The following is a 24464-nucleotide window of genomic DNA, read 5'->3' as shown; positions in this document are numbered from 1 at the left end:
AGTTTTTACATTCAGTTTACTATTACACTGTGCATTCTATGGTATAATTAACTATTTTTGTGCTTAAAAAATATATATTTACATTACAGTTCATACGGTCTGGAATGGATTAATTGTATTTACATACAATCTTATAAAGAAATAACGTTCAGGTCACGGCCAAATCGGATCGCGTCCAGAGTTTTGGAACGAATTACGGTCGTGACCAGAGGTACCACTGTACATAAAATCCTGCAGATGCAGGCCAGGAGCTTCAGGTAATATAGACATCAAACACCAGAAGGGGGAAAAATTGTCATCTTGGCGATTTGGACTAAGGTATGACTGTTGGTGCCAGATGGGACGCTTCTGTATTTCTGTAACTGCTTATATAATGGGATTTTTATGCACAACAGTCTCTAAAACCGGGGTCTCCCATTCTGGTCTGGGAGTGCTACTGTGGCTGCAGGTTTTCATTCTAACCCTTTTCTTAATTAGTGAACAGTTTTCTGCTTCTAATTATCTTCTTTTTCCGTCATTTTAATTGCCTTGACTTTTAAGATTCAGTCCTCTGAATTGCTTCATTTTATTTGTTTTGCTTTAAATGGCACCCAACCAAAAATGAGATGTAACATAAGCCACATGACCAACTAAGTTGGGGTCTGGTTGAGAAACACTGGTCTCCACAGGACACGTGTTCTCTGAAGTGACAAATCACTCTTCACTACTTGGCAGTTTGATGGATGAATCAAGGATTATCACACGTCAGGAGAATAGGATCGTCAGGTCTGAACAGTGCCTACTGCAATGTTTGGTCGAGGGTGGATGATGGCAGTGCTTGGTCTAGCCCTTGGTACTACTGAAGGGTACTGTTAATGCTACAACATACAATGACATTTTAGACAGCTGTGAACTTTCTGACTTGTGACGGCCCTTTTTCAAGCATGACTGCATCCCTGTGCACAAAGCCACATCCCTTAAGGACAAGGGGGAACTTGAGTGGCCTGCACTGAGCCCTGACCTTAACCCTACTACTGCACTATATGTACTCCTACTCCTTCAGGATGAACTGGAGTAAGTATTGTGAGTGAAGTCTTCTGTTCCATCATCAGTACCTGACCTCACCAATACTCTTTAGGGCAGACATTCCCACAGTGGAATGTGGGAAATCTTGTCAAAAGAAAAGACTGGTGGCTGTTATGGGGATGATATACGCCATACTGACAGCCCTGGTTTTAGAATGGTATGTCTAGCAAGCTCATAGAGTTGTGAAGGTCATGTAGTGGAAATGACAGATTGAAAAATTCTTTTTGGGTGGCATAGTTAATAGTATTGAGAGAACGTTTTTAAAAAAAAATGTGGCAAGTGAGAGAAATACAAAAACTGACTGCTAAAATGGCACTTGATGTCCAAAAGTGAATCAGATACAATAGGACTGCAAGGTCAAATATCCTCCTTTTCACAAAAAAACAACATGGGGATCCATAATATAAGCATAAGGAGTATTGTATTACGCTATTGCAGACCACAACTACAATCATATTTTTGATATTTGGTTTTTCATTGGTGGCCTTACCCCTTTAACAGCCACCCCCAGAAAGTTAAAAATGACAAATTTCAAACATAAGCGTGTGGGGTATCATTTCAAGGTCATTGATCCTGAATAAGAGGTTATTTTTGATCCTTTACTAGAGATATGGCCCTCCATGGACTACCATCAGAGGGTGAAAAATGACAAATTTCTTTTACAATCAAGAATATTTAGACTTGAAACATTCAAACTGAAGCACATATTTTAATATTTCAAATATTTGACACATCTCCTCCTGTGTATTATGCTCTTCTACCTCATGAAGTAAAGCATTACATTTCTTATGAGCACCCTGAATTAGGGCAGCTTACGCTAATTCAGACGTTGACTTTTTACTCCCCTTTGCCACCAGGCCCCACACTGTACACCGCAGCAGGGGGTTGTTTTGCCATTCAGTCCGCATAGCACAGTGTTGCTTGGATGACTAAACACTGACTTCATCAAAGAAAGAAATCAATGTTCTCCTCAAGTGGGACACTCGAGCACATAACTCACTGCTCACTTGACGGGAGCTGCAATGCAGAAGCAGCGGTGGCTCTAGAAACGGCAGACACGCACTTGTGAATGTCAGGACGCTCCAGCGAGGGCATTTATGGTCGACTGAAATCAATATTCACAGCACGCAATCATCTCGCACGCCAAGTGGAGGCCCGTCACTTGCTGGGATGGCTCAGTTGATCTCTTTTTTTAAAAAAAGAGACACTTTGAAATAATGCGCTTTCATTTCAGATTTATTATTATTTTTTTTTTAAAGTAAAACTTCAAGAAATCATTAAGACGTTGCTTCATTCTGCATCCCTAACTTACTGTTTACGAACGCCAAGTATTAATTTAGCAGCAAGTTTTCACAATAGTCATGAAACCAGAAAACATTCTCCCGAGACTGTTTATTATGGAAAGGCGCTATATAAATGTAAACTTCCGGCTCTGGATTTCAGAAGGTTGCAGAGTCAATCCGCAATCTTGACTCATTGTGTGACACTTGGTATCACTTTAGCAGTGTGGAAACAACCGTAATGTGACAAAGGCCACCTAGTGATGGAAAGGCAATATAGAAAATTACTAAATCACCGCAGGCAATGACAAAAATTGTGAGTTCAGTAAGCACTGCTGACTGACTATACAGCATTGAGTGACACTTTAGTAATCACTGAGCACGGCACAGTAATAATGGGATGTAAAAAACTGTAATCTATATAGATATAAAAGTCAATGTGTGTGTGTGTATGTATGTATGTTACAGCATCACTTCCGATTTTCATGAAACTTGGTACACGTGTTTCTCATTGGTCGACTAAAAATACTGTAGGGTGAAATCAACCCTATCCCATTCCCTTCTGGGTAGGGCGAGAGGTGGTCTTGCGGTCTTGTATGCAGGTTATCCTGCAGTTGACACTTAGAACAACCACCAGAGGGCAAACTGGAGGTGACTGCCACCATTCTTTATGTTTGAGCACCACCGCTCCCCTGTTGCTTTTGAAATTAAATTGAGTTGGCCGGTTTTGAGCGTCAACTGGATGATAACATACATACAAGACTGCAAGACAAGCACATTAGTGAGTCTTCATTGTTTGCTAATTTATTTTTAATTATATTTTTCTCAAACAAATAAAAACAAAACAAAAAAAAAAAAACACCACTTTATTTTCCTCCCGGGCAATGCTGGGTGTTTCAGCTATAGGTTCTATATAAAATTCTTTGTCAGGCAGGCAGCAAATCACAGGGTTGTCGGTTTAATTTCCATTTGTGATTCATTATGTGACACCAAGTGGCATTTTAGCAGTCATTTTTCACATTGGAGTAACAATGACAATAAAGCACCCAGGGATGGTGAGATGCTACATATAAGACGGTTAGGTCAGCATGAGGCTGAAAAGCACCAAAGACTGCCACTTCCATAAGCACCCTGACTCACTTTGTGACACTTAGTGTCACTTGAACCTTTTCCTCAATAACACCATGGAGTTAAATTGGACTACAGGGGTACAGCAGCTTGAGATAGAGCAGACTCTTGAATGGTGCTATATAACGTTATGTGTAACAGGCAGCGGCTGGAAACCGTAAGGTTTGTGACATGAAGTGTTGCATTCTCAGCCAGTGGTCACTAATACTGATTGGTGAAGTTCACCAAAGTGTTTTTTTGTAACAACTTTGCTGGGTTTGCCAGTGACCTTTGTCATCACTGTGCAGCCAGCTTAAGCAAACATTTTTTTCCCACCAGCACCACATGCTACTTTGCTAGACCAGTGTGACATCATGGAGCTGTAGCAGCCAGTGTTGGTTGTCCCCCTCCAAGTACATAACACTGATTCCTTGCATTACAGGCTCAGATTCACCCACTGGATGTTAGTCCTCAGCTGCAGAATAGAGCGCATATTACCCCCACAACACACACACACACACACACAGGTCTTCTGCTTCCATGCCCTCCCCTACCACTTCACTTACCGTACAGCAGCAGTCGTCCACCACTAGATATGGGCCCCTCCTGCCCAGCCACCCCGAAATCCAGCATCTAAAGGGCACCAGGTAAATCTGTTAGAGCAGAAGGTTCAGCACTATCGGCTGATGGGCACAGCCCCCTATTGGCCAGCTGATAAGTTGTGGCATCCTCCACTGTCTTTACTTTGCGATTGTGTGGACAGATATTTCTAAAAATGATTGATCCTGGATCAGCAGAGATTTCCAGCCCCTTAATCTGTTCTATCCCCCTCCATTTAACCCCCCTCTGGTTTTCTGTAATTCTTTTGTGCACCGGGTTTATGAGGGACGAGTCTCAGTGAATTCACGTTTCCAACTCCTGATGTCTGCAACAAATTTGACTGTTCTGATATTAACGTCTATTAGTTGTCACATAAGTACGCATGGGAGACAGTTTTTGGGCTTGAATAATTGTAATTGTCTGCCGGACCAGGGGTTGGCGCCTCGTTGGACCACTTTTTGCCTTCAGAACTGCTATAATTCTCCATGGCGTAGATTCAACAAGGAGCTGGAAACATTCCTCAGGGATTTTGGTACACATTGACATGACAGTATCACGCAGTTGCTGCAGATTTGTTGGCTGCACATCCATGATGAGATTCTCCAGTTCCACCACATCCCAAAGGTGCTCTGCTGGATTGAAATCTGATGACTGTGGAGGCCATTTGAGTTCAGTGAACTCACTGTCATTTTCAAGAAGCCACTTTGAGATGATCTAAACTTTGTGACCTGCTGGAAGGGGTCATCAGCAGATGTGGATACTGCTGTCATAAAGGGACAGACATGGTCAGCAACAGTACTCAGGTTGGCTGTGGCATTAAAACAAAGCTCACTTGACACTAAGCTAGATTCAATCTGAACCTCTGACTCCTTGTGCAACGAGTGGAGCACAATAGCCTGCAGCTCAGCTGATTAAAGCCATGGAACTTCTTTTGCAGTCACTGCCATATTGGACATCTGCTTGGCGAGACACTGCTGTTGTCAAAAGGAGCTGCTAATTTAAGAAGGCCATTTTCTTTTAACTGTTTTATTTGGAAACGAAATATTAGAACAGAACACACCTCGATCAAACAAATGAAAATACCAAAGTACTGTACGAACAATAGTCTGCTCAGAAAGCAATTCATGAACATCAGCACCAAACTCTCACTGAGACAAGGGAGCTTAACAACTAGGCAGCTGCATCTAAAAAGGCTCTTTGTGTTGGATAAAGCAGCAAGTCTGTTTAGTGACACACCGCGTCTACAAATTACTGAGAGAATCACAAGACCAGGAGATGCTTTTTTTAGACCAAATAGCAAAGGGTCAAAACTGGGAGATAAAAATCAAGCAGGCAACCAAGAATTCAAAGGGCACAATGTAGTCAAAGTTAAAAAGAAGTCAGAAACTAGAAAACAAACCCAGCACTAGGGCCGACTTGAATAATTTACTACTAGTAATGAGAATCATAAAGAACACAGAGCATAATGAACTGTAAAGTAACCTTTTAGAGTGTTACTAGCAAATCTTACTTGCGAAAATTTCGCAAGAATAAAAGCATTAATGAAATGATGATAAGGGCGAGGTAAGAACATCACATGTTACAGTAAGGAAGGAGATTATTTTAATAAGTAGTGACTTGTGAGAGGACTCGATATTAGTATGGGATGTTATTATAGTCACTTACAACAGCATGAATCATGAATACTCTCTCTCTATACATACATATATATACATACATATACACACATATATACATATATATATACCCACACACATATATACATATATATACACACACACACTATATACATATATACACACACACACTCACCTAAAGGATTATTAGGACCACCATACTAATACGGTGCTTGACCCCCTTTCGCCTTCAGAACTCCATTAATTCTACGTGGCATTGATTCAACGAGGTGCTGAAAGCATTCTTTAGAAATGTTGGCCCATATTGATAGGATAGCATCTTGCAGTTGATGGAGATTTGTGGGATGCACATCCAGGGCACGAAGCTCCCGTTCCACCACATCCCAAAGATGCTCTATTGGATCGAGATCTGGTGACTGCGGGGGCCATTTTAGTACAGTGAACTCATTGTCATGTTCAAGAAACCAATTTGAAATGATTTGAGCTTTGTGACATGGTGCATTATCCTGCTGGAAGTAGCCATCAGAGGATGGGTACAAGATGGTCATGAAGGGATGGACATGGTCAGAAACAATGCTCAGGTAGCCCGTGGCATTTAAACGATGCCCAATTGGCACTAAGGGGCCTAAAGTGTGCCAAGAAAACATCCCCCACACCATTACACCACCACCACCAGCCTGCACAGTGGTAACAAGGCATGATGGATCCACGTTCTCATTCTGTTTACGCCACATTCTGACTCTACCATTTGAATGTCTCAACAGAAATCAAGACTCATCAGACCAGGCAACATTTTTCCAGTCTTCAACTGTCCAATTTTGGTGAGCTCATGCAAATTGTAGCCTCTTTTTCCTATTTGTAGTGGAGATGAGTGGTACCCGGTGGGGTCTTCTGCTGTTGTAACCCATCCGCCTCAAGGTTGTGCGTGTTGTGGCTTCACAAATACTTTGCTGCATACCTCGGTTGTAATGAGTGGTTATTTCAGTCAAAGTTGCTCTTCTATCAGCTTGAATCAGTCGGCCCATTCTCCTCTGACCTCTAGCATCAACAATCAATCAATCAATCAACATTTATTTATATAGCACATATTCATACAAAAAAATGTAGCTCAAAGTGCTTTACAAAATGAATAGAAAAATAGAAGACACAATAAAAAATAAACATAAGTCAACATTAATTAACATAGAATAAGAGTAAGGTCCGATGGCCAGGGTGGACAGAAAAAACAAAAAAAACTCCAAAGGCTGGAGAAAAAAATAAAAAAAATAAAACAAGGCATTTTCGCCCACAGGACTGCCGCATACTGGATGTTTTTCCCTTTTCACACCATTCTTTGTAAACCCTAGAAATGGTTGTGCGTGAAAATCCCAGTAACTGAGCAGATTGTGAAATACTCAGACCGGCCCGTCTGGCACCAACAACCATGCCAAGCTCAAAATTGCTTAAATCACCTTTCTTTGCCATTCTGACATTCAGTTTGGAGTTGAGGAGATTGTCTTGACCAGGACCACACCCTAAATGCATTGAAGCAACTGCCATGTGATTGGTTGATTAGATAATTGCATTAATGAGAAATTGAACAGGTGTTCCTAATAATCCTTTAGGTTAGTGTATATATATATATATATATATATATATATATATATACTAGCAAAATACCCACGCTTTGCGGCGGCGAAGTACTGCATTAAAATTTTTATTAAGAAGAAAATTAAACCTTTTTAAACTGAGGATTAATATACCAATAATTATTTGTTAAGGATCTCTTTGTATACCACATTGTGAGTTCGGGCCTCCGGTTGTAATATGACCAAGCTGTGCTGAGCTTACTCTTGAGCATGTAACGCGTACAGTCGGCCATGTGAACAGTAATCTTGTTTCAAATCTCACAGCTTGGATTGCTGCTGTCATAATCGGTTTGAATTTCATGGTTTGTTTCAATTACGACAGTATTTGTAAGACTTGTGTTGAAGTGACATTTGGCATCTGTCAAGCATTGTAAGTATACAACCGGTTTCATTGATAACTTCACATCCAGCTTTTGAGAGTTTAAACATTCATAAACATCAAAGTGTCCACTACTGAAATCGTCACCTGTCAATCTAAGATGTTTAAGAGGCATTGGCGGTTTCGAAAGGTGTAAAATATTTGGCCATTTTGGTACACTTGAAAGCGACAACCGAACAATTCAGTGGCAGCCATCAACTCACATGCAGATGCATAGGTGAAGGGCTTAAGCATTTCACTCTTCTAGTGCTCCTGTGTAGTCTAATTATCTCCTGTACGTCATCAGTCCACACATTGAACCTGTCCCAGTCATTCAATACATAAGACACAATGTTCCTCCGGATATCAAGAGTGAGCATGATATGGCCGTGCAATATGTAACAAAGAGAATGGAAAAGGTAGGTGCCATCTCTGGGCATGGAAATCACTCGGTAAGTGACAGTTCTTTGATCGATAGTGATTATCTCGATAGACAGGGTAATGGGGGTTGGAACGATAAAGGAAATGGGTACCTGAGAAATGTAAAGTAAGTCTAAAATACCTACACAATAACTATAATTGTAATAAATAAACAATAAAACAGCGGAGAAGCCGTGGATTAAACAAAAAGGCTGAGTTATCAGTAGGGAGATGTTAATCCCGTGGTGAAGCAAGGAAGGGAATGTAGAGACCGGAGCGACGGACGGCCTTATATAGGGAGGCAGCCAACAAAGTGGGAGGGGTTGGGATGGGGGACCCAACGCCACCTCACACGGTGACCGAGGTGCAGACTATGGACGTATATATGTACGTAAGTAGGATTCAGTTAGCGTTGGGAACCTGTGTACCAAATTTCTTGAAGATAGGCCCATAAGTAACAAAGACTGTTGAAACTGATATTTCTGGCAACTAAATAGAAGCTACTTATATCCAAATTCGAGCTATTGAGCTGTCGCCTGCCTGAATAAATCACCCTCGCTTCGCTCTTACTTTTTTACCATTCATTTAATCATGGCTAGTGGCGGAAAAATTATAAAATGGAAGGAGGATTATTCATAAAGCTTCAATTGGTGATCTGTTTTTCTGTGTTAACCTCATATTTTTTCAAACTTCTTCTCAAACCAAGGGTGTGCGAGGCTAAAATGAATCAGGAACCGCTGATCAATGTAATAGGTGTACCAGGAAATCATGCATTGACAGAAGTTCCCCTTTGCTTGTGATTAAATGTGTGATTTTTAACGCGTTATGGAGCACATTTGTACTTTTGTAAGTTGTGCCTGGAGGATTCAGTGTGGAGAAACTCTAGACACAGTGTGTGTATTAACTTGCGGATTTTTCTGTGAGTATTTGGTGGCAGCGTCACAAAGTCGTAACACTGCGTTAGCTGCGGAGCACAGCTCAGAGTGAAATGAGATGAATGGGAGGGGAGATGATGACGTGACTCCTCCACCCACCTTAACTGTCAATCCCCCCACAAACACAGTCTTTCGGAATCTGCATAAGCACAGCCCCTCACCTGCAATTTTAACTTAGTTACAAAGTGATCAAAACTCTCGTTTATATCCTGCGTCCTCTCATTAAACTTGTATCCCGCATTACCCGTGGGCATGCCAAACGCCAGCGGCAGCCTGTCTATGAACTTAATTTAAAGTTTAGTTTTACACCGTGCTTTGTTTCCCAAGTAGCAGCACTCATGAATATGCTTGTATATGTCACTCGCTCGCTTCTTATTGTTTCGCTGCCTTCTGAATTATATAATGCATGTTTTCTTCAGCGGTTTTTGGAGCTCTTCCTGGTTTTCTACGTACTGCGTTGACAGTCAGTTCACGTGATTACGTGGGGCGTGATGATGTCACACGAAACTCCGCCCCCACGGCTTTCGAGCTCAACTCCATTACATTATATGTAGAAAAATAGCTTCCAGTTATGACCATTACGCGTAGAATTTCGAAATGAAACCTGTCCAACTTTTGTAAGTAAGCTGTTAGGAATGAGCCTGCCAAATTTCAGCCTTCTACCTACACGGGAACTTGGAGAATTAGTGATGAGTCAGTGAGTGAGTGAGGGCTTTGCCTTTTATTAGTATAGATATATATATATATGTATGTATATACAGGTATACACACACAGTGGTACCTTGGTATACGTCCTTAATCCGATCCAGATCCTTTGACTTATACCAAAAATGGCGTATACCAAACTAATTTTTCCCATAAGAAATAATGGGAAAATGAGTAACCCGTTCCCATGAAAAAAAATCATATTGTTATTGGCATATTATACATTGATGGGGTTGTATAAAATAATTGAAACACTGCTTAATACTAAAGTAATTACATACAAAAGCAATTACATGAAATAAATGAAAAATTAACCTCACTTTACTTTTTAATAACGTCTTTGTTTTTCACAATCGTAGATACCATCGTTCTCGGCAAAAGGTATGCATCAGCCACGTCCCGGATACGCATACCACCTTCATACTTTTTCAACAATCAATTCAAATTTACGTGAAAAAACACAAAATCACATTGTGACGATGCGGGTTTGCTGTATGCTCCCATCTGTTGTCGGGGAGCCCTTGAACCCTACACTGTCGGTAATGTGCCTCACTGCTAAGCTCATCGGTAACAACAAAGCAAGGGGATGGTGAAAAAGTGCAAAGTGCTTTTATTTAAACAATCAACAAAACAAGGTGTTCAAATTAAAGTGCAGCCTCCAAAGTTCCAATAAATAATCCATAAAATCAGAAGTGAAACGTGGAGGTTAAAAACAATAGAAAAAAGTCTCCTTAAAAACGAGGTTAAAATACAGCAGGAAGCATTCTTTAAAACAAAAAGAAGACTGTGTATATATATATATATATATATATATATATATATATATATATATATATATATATATATATATATATATATATATATATATATATATATATATATATATATATATATATATGTATATATATATATATATATATATATATATATATATATATATATATATATATATATATATATATATATATATATATATATATATATACTGTATATATATATATATATATATATATATATATATATATATATATATATATATATATATATATATATATATATATATATATATATATATATGTATATATATATATATCTATATATACTATATATATATAAAATCCTTAGCCTAAAAGTGCAACTGTGACGTTTTATGTCACATTTGGTGTTATTCTTTTCCGAATTTATCAAACTTTAATGTGATGTTGTTAGATTTATTTATTCCGTTTTGAAATTCTAAACTAAAAAATATCAAGAACTCACATCCTGCGAGTTGAGACACTGTGCTAAAAGATTTAACCACACCCGGGGCCGGAAAAAGACAAACAGTAGGACAGCTGCTAAACAGGCTTTTAAATGTTCGAAGCACCATGTGAGATGCAGATCATGTGGCATGGCAGCAGCAGCAAGCCAGCAGCTGCTCGAGCAAAGAGGAGGTTTAAAAAAAAATATTTGTTTCCCATTGTATCACCATTTAAGAGGGGGGTTTGGGAGGAGCGACCGCGTCTCCTTGGGGTGCGTTCAGCCCCCCCTTCACAACACGAGCGGCAAAGACCTGAAGTGGCTGGCGAGCAAAGCGTAATACAAAGTGTAATATGAACAGGTTAACAGAACATATTGGATAAGAAGGGAAATGCAGTGCACAGGTAAGTCAGTATTCTGTGAAGTGTGGCTGTTAGGTAATGTAGCATACGAACATCTATACTAATTGTCGGAAAACACAATTTGTTGCATAAACGTTATTGTCATCAAAAATATGTATAAAGTTGTAGCATTGCCACATAAAAATGTATATATTTTTCTCTTCTTCTCTCTATGTAAAATTCCATTGTCATTTGAAAATACGGAAAATATGATAGACGGGTTGGATAGAGAGGACCTTTTGGGAGGTACAGGTCTGTCATTTGCGATTTCCAGGAGTGCCATGGAAACGGACGCACTATTTAAATAGGGGCGCGAAAAGGCATGAAGAGAAGGAAGAAAAGACAAGCCGAGTTTTTATGGTGAGTGAGGAAAGGACATGACCCATCTGAGTCCAGGAGAAAGATTTGTTTTCGGGGAGCACTACAAGTCCATCGCAGTCTGGGGTGGCCACCTCGAACATTATGGATATGCTGAGGTTACCGTGAAAGGGATCGAACACAGTGTGAGCCGTAAATCTTTTATTCAGGGATTGGCATGTCTAAGGAACTGAACTATGGGGAAATAGGAAAACAGAAAAAAGACTAAATCAAAAGGACGGAGGGGAAAATTCGTGGATATATATAGTTTTATGCTTTGTATTCATTGTATACAGTATATTGGAAGTGGGGGTGTTGTAAAAATGTATTAATAATAGTGTTTTTTGCTGTTGCATTTTTCCCTGTGTGGTGTAGTTAATATCAGTTTTATTATTATAAATCATCTTTCGCAGCTGTGGGAAGGGGTTGAAGGCAGTTTGAGGTAGACCTGCAAATCATCAGTATAATTTTTTTAGTGTAAACTTGGTGAAGTGTAGCGGATACAATCGTTACAAAGTTGTACTATATATATATTATGTCTGTTCTGGGTAATATTTTACCTTTGTGGTATTTTGATATGTTGTTGTTTATTAATTATTTTGTAATTGTGTATGATGTTAACAGTACTTTTAATTGTTATCTGCCCTGTTTCCGGTGTGTGGTGCCCAAGGAGGTGGGGCCACCTCATGTTGCAGCTAAGGGACCAGATTAATTTTGGATTGGCACAAAAATTTTGACTTAAGAGTTGATAACAGCTTTGCACATACCAGATAACTCACCTCGTCTCTGTTCTGTTGCACAATCACGTTCCTCCCTGCTCCGCCGCACTCCTTAAATCAATGCAACGAGCAGTGGGATTCCCCCATGCAGCATCCAAATATACATTTAAGAAGGAATGGGGGTTGGTTTCCCCCGGTGAATCAAGCTAGATGTTATATGTGTATCTCATCGAAGAACGGTGCAGGAGTTGGTTACAATTGCACCAATAAACGACTTACCGTGAGATGCTTGAAAATTACCATTTACTTTCAGTGACGAAATTAACGAAATGCCAGCAACTGCGCTGTTTTAAAAATTGATTTTTCTGTAATGGTGTACCGTGTAACCCTACACTGGTTTGCCCAACTGTATAAAAGATGAAGCAACAGAAGGTGGAGTAGTTCTGGGCGTTTTCTGTATCAATGCTTTTCTTTTTGCTTATGATTCCTTTGATATTTGGAGTTCCTAGATTTGACCTTTGCTTTTAGTTTGTGAAATGTTGGATTTGGTTGCTTTAGGTTTTTGCATTTTTCAGCCAACCTTAACTTTGTGAGATTTTTCTTGAATAAATTCATAAAATTGAAAAGAAAAAAAAAAAACAAAAAAAAAACCCTTTGCTTTTGTTCATCCTAGGGCTAAAGGTCTTTGATCAATTTCAAGACATTTGGAGATGTTGATTATTAACAAAACCATAACCTAATTTCTATGCCTCTGCAGGCCGGAAGGCTGTCAGTTCAACTTGGAAAATGGCGGTCCGGGGTGTGGGCAATCTAATGGGTCGAGAGTTCACATAAGGGCTGGTCTGGCCTTTGGTGGGGTTTGATTGGTGGCCTACAACCAATTTTGTGCTTTGTGTGTGGCAGAAGGACAAAATAGGAAGAATGTTACCTACGTCACACACTGACTGGGCAGGTGCTAGCAGAACTCAGATCCCAGAAGCCTTAAGGCAGCCAAACTATCATCACTGCACTGACCAAATTTAAAATAAACAAAATATTTAAAAATTTCTAGCCGCATGCAGCCATCACCTGTGTGTAACCCGCAAGTACCTGTATGTTTAACCCGGGTTTCAATATAGTGTAGTGTACAACTGACCATGGGTAAAAACAGGGCCTGGCAAGTAAACTCTGACGTTATTAAACGTTTGTTGTTGTGACTTGGTGATAGTCATACAATATGCTAAACAAACGGGGAATAGCCTACGCCGTAATATAAAGGGAATATCTTGTTTTGAGTTGTCAGTGTGTTATGGAATCCCTGTAGTGTTTCCGTTGTAATGTTGTTGTCTGGCAGTTTGCCGCTGCTCTTCAGAAAGGTTGTGTGTAGAATTAATTTTTTGTTCACTGTCTAGGGGCGAGACTTGGTGCCACTGATCTTCGGATAATGACGCTCTGTCATACTTTGTCTTTGTTGCTCTAAGGCATCTTGCCTGTGCTGGTTGGTCTGGCGTGACGTGATGTAGATGTTTCTGCTTCTGTACATTGATATGAGTATGTAGGCCGGCGAGACCGTTTCTGTTGGTCACTGCAAGGCTGTATGTGCCTTTTCATTTTATCAGGAGGCTTATGTTGAAGTGAAGGAAAAAGGAGGTGTAAAATGGTAGTGTCACAATGCAGTTTCAGTGAGTAACAAAGTATGCACTGAATAAACCGCCCAATACCACAGTCAATAACTGGACACACTGAAGAATTGAAGACAAGTCTAAGACCAAACCTCTACCAGGAACACTGATTTCCTTGCTATTGTTGTGGAGGGATATAGTAGTTGTGGCAACCATTGTTTATATCGAGCACAGATTGACACAAACAAAATAATATAAGGATGTCTGTGATATCATTGGTACGACAACTGGGGAGGCTATGTTGTACATTCTGAACATGTTGCAAATATAAGATGGTAATCAATACAAGTCAAAAGATTAACGAAAAATCAAAATGCAATCCTGGAGTTTTAAAGCATGAAATAGGCCAAAAAAAAATAATGCTTCACAGGCCCGGGGTGCTTAATTTAGGATCACATTAATGAGCTGCTGCCAAGTTCCAAAAAAGGTTCTAAACAGATAATTTAGTTGGTATGATTTATTGATGTGTTCCTTTATGGTCAGAGCATGCAGCCCTGAACTCAGAGCATGATGAAGACGCGTCCCAGTTGTTTGCTTCTGTTGGCTGATCGGTCACAAAGTATGGCGGTTGACTTTTTCCTGCTGCTAGCTATTGTGAGACAACCAGACTGGAGGACAGTATGAATTGCTGCTATGAGCTACGGCTGAACTCAAACTAACAGATCCAATGCACAAAGAATGGGCTGTCACCACATTTTAATGGATACAGAGGCTAATTTAAAACAGCACCTTTCACAGTAAATATCAGAACTAGCTGCTTTACAAAGTATCTAACAAAGATGGGAAGATTAATTTGGAACAGAGAGAGGCATTCGTCAGCGCAAAAGCGGTCAAGTGGTCCTTAAGAATGTCTAAAATCTTTATATCTGCTGAACGCATGACAGCAAAACTTTGCCCTAGTCACAAAACATAGCTACAATTTATATCAGGGGTCCCAACTCTGGTCCTGGAGGGTCCCAGGTTTTCATTCTAACCTTTTTCTTTATTAGTGGCCCGTTTTTGCTACTAACTAACTTCTTTAGAAATAATTTTAAATGACTTGTTTTTTTAAGATTTGTTTCCCTGAATTTCTTCATTTCTGTCCTTAAATGGCACCCAAACAGAAATTAAATTTGAAGTGAGTGAGCCAACAGGAGACCAACTAAGTCAGGGCCTCAAACTCCAACCAGTTGCTTCATTAGATGCTGATTCTTGTTGTTAAAGAAACCCGTTCTTAAATTCCATGGTTTGTTGTTGCTCTCTCCATGTAATAGCAGACATTTTGGAAATTGTTGATTCTCTCTTTTCTAAGAGCTCTGGTCAAATGTTTTAAGGCCCTGAGTAGATCAGCATTCTTGAAACCTTCATCCTTCTTTATTTTCAGATACTGTATGATGGACAAAGTTTGCTGGTCATGTTTTGGTTCATTTTGTATCTCATTATCGTTTGGCTGCTAATTAAGGAAAAAGAAACAATTAAGGGGTCTGAGTCTTCCAGAGCAGGTCAATTAAAATGAATTCAAAAGAAGTTAATTAGGAGCAAAAACAGGTTACTAATTAAGAAAATGGTTAGAATGAAAACCTGCAGCCACTGGGGCCCTCCAAGACCATAGTTGGGGACCCCTGATCTATATATAGACATATTTTTGGCTCTGAAAAGCAATACCACCCTAGAACGTGAGGGGGTGTCGGCACTAATCTCATCTTCTCCTTCCTCCTACACAACCAAGAAAAAGTACCCAAAAGTGAAGACTGACTCCACCCACCATCCTAGTAACCCCACCCCTTCCAGTCCCCAGAATATAAAGCTAGCTCACTCCCAGAAGGCAGTGTCAGATGCCAAACTGCCTTATCCAGGGCAGAGATCTTACAGTATTTTGACGTCTACCGTTTTTTGTTCGAACCATTATTGCCTGTCTTCTCAAGTTTTTGTAATTAAACAGGGTTACCAGGGTGGTAACCTCAGCCTTTCTTGGCTTCTCTGAGTTGTCTGGTGACCCGGTTATTTCTTGCAATATATAAAATGGTAAGGCTGAATTGACGGACTTGCACACTCATCATCTAAAACAACACTACGGTTTCCATTTAGTTTAAAAAGTTGAAATTTGGCAGGTTTCTTCTTCTAAGGCAGAGGTTATGCATTAAGAAAGGACATTTCGATATTTGAATATTTAGGGGTAACAACAACTCCAAACACAAAAAAAACAAAAAGTACGCTAAAATTAAAAAAAACTGATTTGACTGAAAGTTTGGTGATGTTATAAATAAATAAAATAGCAGACGTGTTTTTTAATTTTCTGTAATAATAATGTACAGTTTCCTGTGAAATTGTGTTTTACAATTACCATCAACAGAGCCCAAGGTGAGTCAGCAGGAAAAGCAGGACTTGATCTATGGCAGGAATGTTTTACTCACGTGCAAGTGTATGTGGCATGTTCAAAAGAAAGGAGCTCCAGTGAACTAATAATAGTAGATGAAGGTTAAAAAAAATACAAATATTGTATACAAAAAAAGTATAACATAGAATTTCTGGTACATCTGATTAACGGATGGCACAATAACAGAGTCCCTTTGTCTTAGCAAATGCCCAGTGTGAAGGTAAGTAACACAGCTAATGTGTGTGGGAGTATATAAAGAAATTAAATTCAAGTGTTTGGCATTATGACCACCATTCAGAATGGAGACTTGGTGTAATTATTTGAAAATGTATTAGGGGTGAAAAATATCAGTCAGTCCTTGATTATATTCTTCACAATGAAGCACAAGAAATATGCTCCTCAGATTGCAATAAGATATATCGCCTGGAAAACTGGGAGGAGAGCATGTCAGATTGGAAATCTTAACATAAAAGGGAGAGAACTTCAACACTCACCTGGTTTAGCAGAGTTAGCCACCTCTGGCGTAGAGGAGCCTCCAAACAGGCGGGCAATAATGCCCCGTTTTTGAGGAGTGGGAGCGACAGGAGTGGGCGCAGCCACAGCAGGGGCAGGCTCCTCAGCAGGAAGAGCTGGTGGTGGCGGCGGTGGTGGTGGTGGAGCACTTGATGGTGGGGGAGAAGGAGAAGGTGCCAGAGACAGGGTTGCTTGGGAGGGGGCTACAGGCTGGGGCGTGCCAGGACTAGAACTTCCGGTAGAGGCACCACTGGCTGGGACAATGGGAGACTGTGAGCCAGATGATGGGCTTTGTCCATTGGCTGGCACTGGTGAGCTGTAGCCCCGGTTGCGAGCCTCCATCATCTCTAAAAATCTAGAGGGAGAAGAAGAAAACAAAAAAGAAATGAGTGCAAAAAATAGCTAAGGAACTGGTCAGTCCATACTGTATATACTTGCGTTTATAAGTCGGGGCTTGATTTACCCGTATCATTTCTGGTATTTTATAATGTCGGTTGTATAAGTCGAATGCGGAAAACTCACACTATTAGTCCCAGAGATAAGTTAACGCGCATCTGAAAGGGTAACCACAGAGCACACTGCCTGTTCTTTTCTATGTATTGTGCCAACGTGACCACACGGTCAGTAATACCCAAACTATTCCGAAGCGACGTTTGCACTGTTTTGTGTTTTTTTGTATCTCACAACCTCATACACCGTTATCGTAAGAGCATCCCTTATCTACGATGGAGCGTTCAATCAGAAGAAAATATGAAGCTGGTTTTAAATTAAACGTCGTTAAAGTGGCGAAAGAAATTGGTAACTACACTGCTGCAACAAAATTCAATGTGTCTGAGAAACTGGTGTGAGATTGGAGGAAGCAAGACAAAGTTTTAAAAAAAAAAAAAAAAAATTCTAAGTGTCTTATTTCTGAACGGGCATATAAGTCAGGGTCTGATTTTATGATCGATTTTTCGGGCTTCAAGACCTGACTTATATGCGAGTATTTACGGTAGTTATAATAAACACTCAAAAGGAATCCTAAGGAAAGCACAAAGCAAAATCTTGGCGGGAGCCCAATTTAAACAGAGAAATGGACGAGTCATGAATGGGTTAACAGGGACATGAGTGGCATTCCAGCCACATGGCAATAGCAGGTACAGAGTTACTAGAACTCCAGAACAAGTTTGACAACAACAGGCCATTCCAGCCCAACAAAGCTTGCTAATCCTACCCAATTACTTTCTCATATAAGTGCACTGGTGTAGATAGCAAGATTGTGAAATCTGCAGATTACACTAAAATTGGAGGGATGGCAGACACCAACAAATACAAAATGGACAAGCCCCAGAACTGAGCGACCACCTAAAAAATGCAGTTTAATGTAGAAAAGTGCCAACTGCTACAGGTGGGCAAAAGGAACATTAATTATAAATACAAGGCGGGAGACACTCTCTGAAAAGGATTCATTGGGTTTATGTTGATGCAACATTTTCATCGACTAAGCAATGCACAGAAGCTGTGCAGAGGAGAGCAACCAAGTGCATCATGGGACTTCGGGGACATGTCCTACTGCGACAGTATTTGGTCTCAGGGTAGAGAAGACAGCATGAGGACCCCATCTTGGTCTTCAAAATCCTCAGGGGCATTGATAAAGCAGATCCAGCAACATTCTTTTAGCTTAAGGGTGAATCTCATACTTGAGGACATCAGTGGATATTAAGAGGAAGTGCATTTAAAACTGAAGCCAGAAAGCCCTCCTTTATGCAGAGAGTTGTGGGACTCTGGAAAAAATGACTAGGACATGAAGTTGAAGCAGAAACCTTGACAACTTCTAAGACAAAATGTTGGGAACAGTTTAGCTATCAGCTAAACAAACAGGATTGACGGATTGAATGGTGTCTCTTGTCTGCCAGATTTCTTGTGTTCAATTAAGGGATACGCACAGCGACATTCAGGCTTAAGACACACCCAAACACTGCACTTGACTCAGGTTCAGATGTTATTACTCTGCCATGTCCGTGCATTTGTGCATAGTTACAAAGTTCAGGTGACATCACGGAATTAAGGACACACACCATTAGTGACCGTACTATTTAAGAGTTAACATTAACAACAAACATATTCAAGTGTTCTGATTATCATCATGAGTACTCATTATGTAATTAATAAAGCTGGCAATTTAATTTACCCGTGAACTTGTTACAGCACCATAAAACTGCACTTGGTGAAGAGCGCTATACAAAAAGTAAATGGAATGGAACTGAACTGAACGGTGGGCTGCATTTCTTTAGAAGAATACAAAGAAACACATGCATGTGTTATGACGATAGCAGAGTGACATATAAAGTTCTACTACATTAAAGAGAGACAAGTGTGAGCTTTAACAACATTAAAGATTTACATGAAATATGCTCTATAAATGCAACTTATTATTATTAACACAGTGATGATATTGGGGTCAATTTGTACCTTAATATGACAATACAGAGAAAGACACTTGTGCTTTTTATTCATTTATTTTTTTTCTCCAGCTGTCTGGAGTGCTTTATTTTTTATTTTTTTCTGTCTACCCTGGCCATCGGACCTTACTTTTATTCTATGTTAATTAGTGTTCCCTAATTTTAATTCTTATTTATTTGGTCTTTCTTCATCATGTAAAGCACTTTGAGCTACATTGTATGAAAATGTGCTACATAATATATAAATAAATGTAGTTGTTGCTACAACATTACAGAAAATGGCATATGTGTGTTATTTAAACATTAAAAAGACTTGCTTATGTCATTTAAGAAGTGATGAATCAGCGTATCATCAAAACATTAAAGTACTCCGGGCCTGTGCAGTTACATCACAGAAAGTTGCATTCAAACGTTATTTAGAACATTAGACTGACTCATTCCTATGTAATCACAAAAATGAGCAGCATTAATGTGTTATTACTCCATTAAAAAAGAAAATGTGTTAATACAATGTTTTTAGTGTTGTAATAGCACATTCATTTCTTTTGTTTAAGAAATGAATGTGATATTACACCACTAAAAGAAACATTAAAAATTGGGAGTGGTCTCTCCTCAACTTTCTCGTATACTCATATATGGGGATGGATATTTGAGGAGTAAACCACAAGACAATGGTTATATTTTCATATTATGTACATTAAAAGAACAATCAACAACAAATCAAATCAAATTAATCATATATTAAACAATTATTATAAAAGCAAAGTGGAATAAATCGGACTCTGCAGCTGCATGAATACAAAATTTGCCATGATGATTTTATCTTGGTGAACAATTCAGGTAAATTACCACTTTCAAAAAGCGGAAGTGGGTCAAAAATTGCAAGGGACATTAGTAATGTGTGTAATGTAATACTGGTACACAAAATTTTGTTTAAGTGAAGCAAAAACTCGAATGTGCATCTATTACCATCTGAACGTCAAATGGAAAATTGTGCTCATCTCGAAAATCGGTCGTTTTTCAAAAAAATGCAAAGAGACAAATGTTTCTTAGAATGTGGTGCTTTATCATAATATGATGCGAAATTATCAAATTTTTTATGTTTTTGTGGAAACATTTCAGGTAAAGTACCACTTCCGATTAGCATAAATTGCTCAAAAGTTGAGAGAAATCTACATTTTGTACCTAATACTTGTATGCAAAATTTGGTTGATCTAAGTGAAAGTGTACTCAAGTTATCAGGTTTACATACACACTGACACACACAGACAGGCAGAATTCCAGAAATGGTATTTTCGGACTCCAGGAGGTCTAAAATATCGAGATTCATCAAAATCGAACTTTTGGACGATTCCAATACTTTCCCTATACTTTGTATACGAGAAAGCAAAAAAGCAAAATGAATGTGCTATTGCAACATCAAGGATAAAGATGCCATTATAACATGAAAGAAATGCATTTATGTACTAGAGATGCAATGATGAATTTATTATGACATTAATAAAAGCCACATGCATCTGTTATTACATCATTATAGAAAGACAAACACTTGTAAGTTACTATAACATGGAAGATAGTTTTTAATTAGGATGTTAAAAGTGAGATATGGAGCATTAATGTGTATGTTATGACACGAGAAAATGTTGCATTAAATTATAAATCATTGTAAGGAGAACTGCTTTCAAGTATTATTACAAAGCTCATGCACATCTGTCTTTTAATACTGCAAAGCAGAATCTCACTGAAACATTACTACAAATTTGAAGAGCATCACATTGTTAATTTTTTATAATTCCAATGCAAACTGAAATACTTAAGAGCTACTTTCAGGTGTTATTACCATGGTCAGTGGGAATGTTATTTATGTGTTATAAGTTATGTTCAAGTAATAATATAATATTAAAATGTCACAAGTGTGCACCTGTGCATGTCAGAGAGAGTCACATTTGTGTCACCATGTTATAAAGGTCCAATTCATGCATTACTACAACGGTCGTCTTTATTGCAGCTGCCTTCATATATATTAGTACATTACTGAGAAATTCTGTTAATTCAATATTCTATTAAGGAGTTTCACTTATGCCTTATAACAAGTTGTAGAAAAATATATGTGTGTCATTACACCTTTAAAGAAATTCAGCTCTGTAATTTATTCCATCGAGGACATTCACATTCATGCATTAATGACTTGTTAAGGGATTGAACATTTAATGTATTATCACAGGAATAAAAGAAACAACGTGCAAGTGTTGCTACACGTACATGTCGTAGTTCTGGTCCTCCGTCTCCTGCTGCACTGTCAGCTCTTCCAAGGTCGCATCAATGTCTAACTGATTGGTCTCCAGCTGCCGCAGTAACGTCTCCCTCTGTCAGAGTAAATGAAAATGAGGTATAAGGTTGGAGCTGTGCGGGCAGGGGCCTGTAACCAGGCCTGGCAAACTGATACTGATGCAGGCCAGGCACTCAGGCAACATGAATAATGCACAGAGTGTTGGGCATCAGGAGAGGCCCAGGTGACCCATTCTATGAGTCGCAGTAAGTGTTGAACAGGACTCACTTAATATTTAACTGAAATCTGACTCCAGGAAGAGATTGTCAACCTTGAGAATCAACAAAAGTGTAAAAGGCAACACACACACCACCAGCCTCTCCATTCCACCTTCTGACTGCAAACTTGATATTCCTTAAACATGAAGTGATAAAGAGACAAGGCAGCAGTAGAAATAAAATATGCACAACACCCTGACACGATAGGTTTTAACAATAATCTCATGGCACCCACCTGATGTGGGGAATCCATGATGACTTGCAAGGTGTTGGACTGTTGACCAAAAAGCTGTCAGTTCATTCTTACTGGGTTGCATGAGTGAGCAATCGCACATGCTAAAGCCCCCTCATTGCAAAAATATCAAAACCACTATGGACCCCTGCCTTACACCTGGTGACACCATGACGGGCTTCACTTTTCCCAAAACTGGATTAAGCAGATTTGAGAAGATTACATTAAGTACCAGACACTTTGAACTGAAACATCAGCTACATGGGTTTAGGTGTTTCTAACACATACACTAAAGATTTAAAACATCCATCTATCCATTTTCTGAGCTCACTTTTTTAAACCGTAAGGAGGCAGAATCCAACTGGCTTTATCAGGTGTAAGATAGAAATTGACTCCTGGTGGGATACGAGTCTATTAAATGGCACATTAAGCCTGCACACCCTCAAGGAAGGCAAACTTAAAAGTCTCCAGTCAACCTAATTTGCACATCTTTGGGTTGTGGGAAGAATCCAGCATACCAGAGAAAACCATTATGGACACAGTAAGCGTTATGTTACTGCCAGAGTCTTCCCCTCAAATCCATTCAGTATTTGTGTCATTATTTAAATATGTATAAAGTTGTACTACATATTCTGTCTGTTCTGGGTAATATTTTACCATTGTGGTATTATATTATTTTGTTGTTTATTAATTATTTTATAATTGTGTAAGATGCTAATCTTCTGGCTGCTCCCATTAGGGGTTGCCACAGCAGATCATCTTCTTCCATATCTTTCTGTCCTCTGCATCTTGTTCCGTTATACCCATCACCTGTGTGTCCTCTCTAACCACATCCATAAACCTTCTCTTAGGCCTTCCTCTTTTCTGTCAGCTCTATCCTTAATATCCTTCTCCCAATATACCCAGCATCTCTCCTCTGCACATGACCAAATCAACGCAATCTCGCCTCTCTGACTTTGTCTCCCAACCATCCAACTTGAGCTGACCCTCTAATGTACTCATTTCTAATCCTATCCATTCTCGTCACACCCAGTGCAAATCTTAACATCTTAATTGTGTATGATGTTAATAGTAGTTTGAATTGTTATCTGCCCTCCTGTCTCCTGTGCGTGGTGCCCAAGGAGGTGGGGCCACCTGATGTTGCAGCTAAGGGACCAGATTCATTTTTGAAAACTTTGACTGAGGAGACCCCACACTAGAGGGGTAGAGGTACGTTAACATTATACAAAGTAACTGTCAGTTATACCTACATTCTTATCACTCTTTAATTTTTTTTTTTTTAATCTATCAGTATGCTGCTGCTGGAGTATGTGAATTTCCCCTTGAGATTAATAAAGTATCTGTCTATCTTCTGCAAGATCACCCTTCTTATGACTTGTGTTTCCTTTATAGTTTTTTTGTAAACGATCTGCAAAAGGCCACAAGCGACTGCAGCAGGGGCCTGATCCGAGGACCTCACTGAACCATCCTACTGGTAGTAGTGAAGGGAAGTGTTTATAAAGGGTGGGGACTTTTATGACCCACACAACTGGGAATTCCTTGGTCATAGGGAACAACTGCAAGCCCCTATTCCTATCACAAATGAGGTTCAACAGCTTTCCCATACCTGTTGGAAGCAGGAACACACACTTTGAACCATCCAGTGTAGCGCGCATGCAAATCCTCACATCTAAGGGTAGCACAGTCCATTTTACTGCTTAATCTCAAGGATCTCAGTTACACAATAGGCTTCTTGAATTTTGTTTTTCTGCACAAATATCTGCAACTAAACTGTTGGGTGTAGCAGATAGCAGATAAGGAAATCCACAGGAACAGAATCTGTGGACAGCAAGGATTTACTGTACTTTCTGAATTCACTGTATCTAGTAAAGAGTCTGAAGATAACAATACGGTCACTATCACACCCTTCCATGGTAAAACTGACCCATTAGCGTGGTCATTAGGAAAAAAAATTACATAAACAATTAGAACACCTAGAAAGTGAATATTATAATAATGAAGAAAAATCTTAAAACCAAAATAAAGTTACACATGAACTATCACTATATAACACACAAACATGCTTGGTATATTCCAATAAAATTTAGAAACCCAGTTTTGAAATTTCTGGTTTCAAGCATTTCATCATTCTTTGTCACTTGCACCCATTTGTACTAAACTCATTGTTAAGCGTCATTATTAGAACACCATTAAGGGAGCAAAATAACTAAAAAGGTAAAGTAATAAGAAAATGATGAAAGTGACTTAACTACGACAAAAAGAG

At 39.2% G+C, this 24464-nt stretch overlaps 1 protein-coding gene across 4 annotated transcripts in view; it reads right to left on the bottom strand.

The window, feature by feature from the left end:
* Positions 1 to 24464, bottom strand: part of LOC120536074 (rab-like protein 6) — a 126241-nt gene that overhangs the window by 30975 nt on the left and 70802 nt on the right. For all 4 annotated transcript variants that reach the window (XM_039764426.1, XM_039764425.1, XM_039764427.1 and 1 more), the window contains 2 exons: positions 21685 to 21788; positions 16963 to 17336 (listed from right to left, as the gene is read on the bottom strand). In XM_039764426.1, the coding sequence (XP_039620360.1) occupies positions 16963 to 17336; positions 21685 to 21788 (478 nt within the window). The remainder of the gene's footprint in view (positions 1 to 16962; positions 17337 to 21684; positions 21789 to 24464) is intronic.

Source organism: Polypterus senegalus, chromosome 9 (assembly GCF_016835505.1).
Source record: "Polypterus senegalus isolate Bchr_013 chromosome 9, ASM1683550v1, whole genome shotgun sequence".
Taxonomy (NCBI): domain Eukaryota; kingdom Metazoa; phylum Chordata; class Cladistia; order Polypteriformes; family Polypteridae; genus Polypterus; species Polypterus senegalus.
The sequence above is the reverse complement of the archived record's forward strand: the minus strand, read 5'-3'. Positions and strand labels throughout refer to the sequence as shown.